This window comes from Solanum pennellii, chromosome 8 (assembly GCF_001406875.1).
Source record: "Solanum pennellii chromosome 8, SPENNV200".
NCBI classification, from domain to species: Eukaryota; Viridiplantae; Streptophyta; class Magnoliopsida; order Solanales; family Solanaceae; genus Solanum; species Solanum pennellii.
This window is the reverse complement of record NC_028644.1, coordinates 32439570-32445848: the sequence shown is the minus strand read 5'-3', so window position 1 is coordinate 32445848 and position 6279 is coordinate 32439570. Positions and strand designations below refer to the sequence as shown.

Sequence of the window (6279 nt, the reverse complement as noted above, 5' to 3'; positions counted from 1 at the left end):
TATATATATATATATATATATATATATATATCTTTTTGGAAAAAAAACTCTTAGCTTAAATTATATTTTTATATGTTGCCGAAATTATATTCCTACTATGCAATTTTTTCCTCATTAGTGAATTTCAAGTTATGTATTTGAGTAAAAATGAAAAAGGAAAACCATTCTCTCGATACTACACAAATTAATGAAAAACACTGAAAAGAATTCTCGGACAATTTAAATATGTTTAAAAAAATGATAAAATTTGACTCTATTTCATTAAAAAAAAGAAAGAAATTTAATTAAAAAGATATCAATTTAAGTTTTTATGTTAATTAATTATCTCTACTAAGTAACTATAAAAATATCCAATTAAAAATGAACACATCTCCATATTAATCAGATTTTAATACCTTTTTTTCCCGTATCTCACATGCCTCTAAGAGAGTGAACAAACTCTCTGTGCCACCTCAGCATGGAAGGATGCGTTTATTACCCTTCATAATAATTAGGGGTAATAGGACTCATGTATAGTTAAGGTGTGTCGCTTGGATTTCACGTGTAGTTGAGGGGGGTGTTATTTATATTGATTAATTGAATATCAAGTTGATTAAAGTAGGAAAATATGAGTTTGTATTTCCTTCATTCGTTCAGTTTATGAGAGGCGAGTGCATAAAATATTAGACAGTGGGAAACCTGAGTGAGTGCTTGTGCTGAAGTCTATAATTCTTGATGTACTGTAAGATATCATAATTGGGAAGGCTCATTAGTCATCATTTAAGCAAAGAATTTTTGTTAAACTCTTTCTTAGACATCTTGAGGATCAGATAACCAGGCAAACCAATAGTCAACGTGTTATTCCTTGCTGGGTTACATTGGAATACTGATCAAGTAGGACCTTTTCTTATTATATATGTGAAGAATGTGAAAGAGTTGTGCACTAAAGAAAGAAACTTATGAATCTGGCAAGTTTCTCATCTTCTTGCTTCTAATTTTGTTTTAACTATAGAGGTAATAGCTAAAAGAAAGATCTATGCTATGAATATCATGCTAATATGCATTGAGAATAGAGATAATGTCGGCCCCAAGGGGGTACACTTTAGTGGTCTAAGGGATGGAGTGACAACCTTGGGAACCAAGGCTCTACTCTAGCGGAGGCAACACTGTGAATACTTTCAATTTGTGTAAACCTTGGTTGGTGAGTTACCCAATACGTGTTGGTGGAAGTAGCAGCCACAGGCCCGCCCAATAGATTAGTTGATGTGCGTGCAAGGTTGCCCGGACACCATGTTATTAAAAAACAGAAGAATGTCAATTATGTTATAGTCAGGAATAAATTGTTTTGTTTGTTAGAAAATAGCTTTTCTGGAAAGCCCTAATTAGAGGTCATAAATGGGTGTTCTGTGATGCTCTTCTGTTCTGAGATAATGGTAATAATACCAGGTTAAGGATTTGGAAGTGGAGCTCGAGGCTACTAAACAGAAAAGCAAAGAAAACCTTGAGCAAGCAATCTTGATTGAAAGGGAAAGGGTCACCCAAATGCAGTGGGATATGGAAGAGCTTCGGCGGAAGTCATTGGAAATGGAACTGCAATTGAACTCACATAAGGTTATTCCACCATTTCACTTGATTATCTTCTGGTTTATGATGATTTTCCCTCAGTCTGTATGTTAACATCAGACCGTTTATTTGTCAAACCTTGTTAGGGTAAACTGGGCAATGCTTCAATGGAAGACTATGCCAGTCAGGAGAAAGACACAGTCTTGCAAGAGTTGGATGCCACAAAACAGAAACTTAATGAGTTGCAGAAACAACATCAAGAACTTGAAGTAAAATCAAAAGCTGATGTTAAAGTACTCATTAAAGAAGTAAAATCACTTCGAGGCTCACAAGCAGATTTGAAGAAGCAGCTAAATCATTCTCTTGAAGAAAAATTGGAGGCTGAGGTATACCTTGCTACTCCATTGCTGTTGTTCACATTAAGTTCCCTCCTAGAATAATCAATAACTTTGTCATGGTGTGAACTACTCTTTAGCCTCTCTTGCTCAATGTTGATTATGATTCAATATATGTTAATATATGCTATATAAATCACATTCTGACATAATTCCTTTCAGTCCTGTCTGTTAATTTATTTACAATACTAAACTTTCTATGTGGAAGGAAAGGGTAGTATAGTAGTACGAGAAAAATTGAGACCTTTCAGTATAATTTGCTCAATTGTAGAGATCTCTTTTAGTTTTAAAAGGATAAACTGTATTCATGTATTAGCAGATCTGCATATCCTCGTCTGTATTATATATTTCTTGTTACTGAAATTTCTCTTGCATATATGCAGAGACTCTATGAAGAGGAGAGGCTAGCCAATGAACAAGCAAGGGCTTCATTCATGAAGCTGCTACATGAATGCCAAGTTCTTCGACAGCGCTTTGAGGAGTGCAACATTAATTTAGTCAACGAAAACGAAGATGACCTTGTCATGGATCATGTCTCATGCTCAGATGCCTTGAATCTCCTCACAACCTATGACAACCAAATCAACTTTCTCCTTGCAGAGGTATGGAAGCTGCAATTTTCATTTTTACATTTGAAAACAGTTGCCACTTTCTATTGAGATTTTTCTGCCAAATGACTTATGAGTTGCAATTTTGTGATAGCTGTTTATGCAGTGGAAATGGCATGTAAAGCTTTATGCATTTCATCCTCTTATATGACTTTTTCATTTTATCATGTCGGTAAGTACGACAGACCTAACAGGAGAAGATAAAATATAAATTATGATAGACAAATTAATGTGGAACTCGAAATCTTGTATTCCCAACTCTATACACTTGAAAAGTTGTTTGGGCTGAAGTTGGGCGGGTCAAGTGGCCGGAACCAATAGATGGGTCAATGCCCGATCCGTCCCAAAGTTTGTTTGAGATGAGATGGGTTGGGTCAAGATGGGCTAAATCATAAGTCATAACCCAACCCGCCCAACTTAACCCACTTTTAAAACATTTTGAGAAACTAAATATATCAATAATTCTTTTCTTTGATTTCAAATATTCTCTTGATCATGCTTTTCCAAATAAACGTTTTTCTGAAAATTAAAAGTACTTTTTCGATTAAAAAACAAAAAACTGAAGCGTATGCTTCACTCGAAATAATAAAGATATTCACTTAAATATTTCTTCATAAGTTATTTCAAGACAAATTCTATTATAAATTATTTAAACCTTGTTATCCAAAAACAAAATCAAAAGAAAATTGATTGTTATTTGATGTAAAGAACATTGGTTTTGTCAGGTTGGTCTCTTTATCCCTTTGCCTTATTTATATATGTTAATGATTGTCTCGTACATAACTAGGAGTGTCAAACAGACGCGTCGGGCCGAACATGGTCGGGTCCGAAATGGGTTAAACAAAATGGATAAAATATCCGGATTTGCCTGTATTTAGCAGGAATAAAATGGATTAGTTGCTGGATAAGGTTGGATCGGATATGGGCAGATCAAAAATGGGTTAAACAAAAAGGATAAAATATCCGATCCGCGCATATTTGACACATAAAAATGGATTAATCAACAGATAATAATATGGATATTCATATAGTTCTTTTGTAACTGCTAACTTTTGTGTTCCTCAGCATTGAGGTCTATGCTGGCCACCTCCAAAAGATGTTACAGGAAAAGGAAAAATACTTACAAAGAGCCTTTGAAGTCCACTAATTGGATCTCCTCTTCTATATCCTGTTCTATACACCAAAAACCTAGAGTAGGAATTACTTTCCATTTGATCCTCTGTATTGTATATTCATTTCCTTGAAAAATTCTTTGATTCCTTTCTTTCCATGTAATCCACCAAATACATGCTGGAACTGTACTCCACTATCTCTTCCGACTCTAGGTGCCTCCTCTTTTGATCCAACAACTTAGGAGGTCAGAACTGTGCTCTGGCATAATCCAATGTTCATTGGCTATGCTAGTATACAGAGCCCCACCTCTGCAATTACCTTGCAATGCATGAAAAGGTGCTTATTAGTCCTCAGAGCTTCTGTACAGAGGAGACATCTAGATACTTTGATGATGCCTGTCTTCTGCATAGCCTCATGAGTCGAGACAACTCTTCCCAGCAACCAGCCAAGTGAAGCACACCTTCTTTAGGGCCACAATTTTCCACATTGTGCTCCAAGGTCCAGTGGATCTTCCTGCACTTCCTCTGAGCCCCAATTGTATAGTCTGTTCACAGAAATTCTCCCATCTTTGTGATGTCCCCATGCCAGTTTGTCTGGCTCTAGGATAGAACCCAAAATCCACCAGTCAGGCTCAAGAGCTCCACCACTATATCAATATCTCAGTCATTAAGCATCCTTCTAAATACTAGATTCCAACCTTGTGGAGACCACTTCTCCTCTATCCTGCTATCAGGATTTGTGTATATTAAGAAAAGACTAGGGAATAGGTCCCATGGAGTCCTATTTCTACACCAATCATCTGACCAGAACTTTTATTTCTCCCCTCTGCCTATCATTATTTTTGAGTTCTTGAGACTCACCAAGAAGTTTCTGATGGTCCTCCACACCCCAACACTGTAAGTTTCAGTGACTTCACTAGTGGACCAGAGATCCTGTTGACCAAATTTGTGATGTATTGTCTCTTTCTACAGAGCCTGGTCCTCCTGATTATATCTCCACAACCATTTTGGAAGTATGCTCTTGTTATATTCCTTTAAGTTTCTCACTCCTAATCCTCCACTTTTACTACTTTGTTGTACTACAGGGAACTTAACACGATTGAAGCCCTTTTCTATCTTTTTCTCTTGCCAAAGAAAATTTCTTCTAAGTGAATCCAAAACCTTTAATAGTTCACTAGGAATAGGAATGAAGGACATCAGTTAAGTGGGTAAAGAGTCCAAGACTGAGTGAATTAGTGCAACTCTTCCTACCAAACATAGATATTGGGATGTCCAAGATAATTTTTTCTTTGTTTTCTCAATGATGACATCCCAATTTATTTCTGCTTTGTGCTTGGAACCAAAGGCATGCCTATAGGTAAATTGTTGGCAGTGTTTCTCTTTGCACTTCAAAATACTTGCAAGAACCTCAATCTGATGCCAAATCAAAATTTGGCCCGGAGACCACCATCCTCAAATAAATAAAAATAAGTTAAATCACTAATACAAATCAAATTTTGAAGTTAAGCCAGAAAAAAAATTGGAAACTTGGCTGCTCCTTAAGTCCTAGATTATGTTGCTCGGAATCTCAAAAAATATTGTTGCAGTGTGTTGGATCCTCCAAAAATGCACTAATTTGGGAGGATGATACACACCCAGAGTCTAAGCAACATAGGTGCTAGATGTTCTCTTTGGTAGGCACACATTAATTTAGAACACGGCTGGTTGATAAATGATATTTAGTTAATTTTTTCACGAGTCAGAGAAAAATATGGTGGTGGGATCACTTGGGTTAAACCAAGGTTCACAAACTCAAGTCATACATTTACATGTACAAGTGATCTAGGTCTTGATTTTGTATTTACAGGCTACAACATCTTGTTTTGTGTTGCTCTGGTTTGTTATAATTTGTCAACTTGTTGCCTCAGCTTTACCTGAAGTTTTTGCATGTATAAGTTTATGCATGGTGCTATTTGTTCACTCTATGACACGAGTAGTGGTGACTTGTTTTTATCAGGTGAACACAGATGAAGGAACAGATTCCTCTTCTGCTACTGCTGAGAAAATGAATGAAGTAGATAGCGACTCCTGGACTGTAGATAAAAAGTTGAGAAACTTGTTGACTAATATCCTTGTTGATAATGGTAAGTTGCGGAAAAAGGTGAACTCAGTCATCCGTTATGCTGTGAAAAAGAAAATGTCATCTCCTGGAGAGAGTGAAATGTACAAAACAAGCAAGCATTTAGATAGCTGAAGTGGGGGTAAATATTGTAAAATTTTGTCATATCTAGTATATCTGAACCCGTACTCCCATGAAAATAATCTAGAGTTGACATCCAACATGACTGTTGGTATTGTAATATCAAGGCATCCTTATGTATACAGCTCTATAAGTAGTATGCAAAATGTCGTAACTTCATAAGAATTGGATATGCATTGTAGAACATTGATATAATTGCTTGATAGCATCTCATTACAGCAAAATATCTAATATGCAGTACAAATTTTGACACTTGAAGATAACCCAGTGAATGTTCCATATCTTTTTTGAATGATGTTCCCAACCAGGTGACTAGTGTTCCTGTGAGGACATGATTCTGAAATTTCAAAATAGGAAGAGAGGATGATAAAGATTAGCATTTA

General features: G+C 36.0%; 1 protein-coding gene across 1 annotated transcript in view; it reads left to right on the top strand.

The window, feature by feature from the left end:
- LOC107029098 (PX domain-containing protein EREL2) overlaps positions 1-6140 on the top strand; it is a 24877-nt gene extending 18737 nt beyond the window's left edge. The window contains exons 7-10 of the mRNA XM_015230415.2: positions 1426-1590; positions 1689-1928; positions 2321-2539; positions 5654-6140. Of these exons, the coding sequence (XP_015085901.1) occupies positions 1426-1590; positions 1689-1928; positions 2321-2539; positions 5654-5890 (861 nt within the window). The 3' untranslated portion in view covers positions 5891-6140. The remainder of the gene's footprint in view (positions 1-1425; positions 1591-1688; positions 1929-2320; positions 2540-5653) is intronic.
- The last annotated feature ends 139 nt before the right edge of the window (positions 6141-6279 follow it).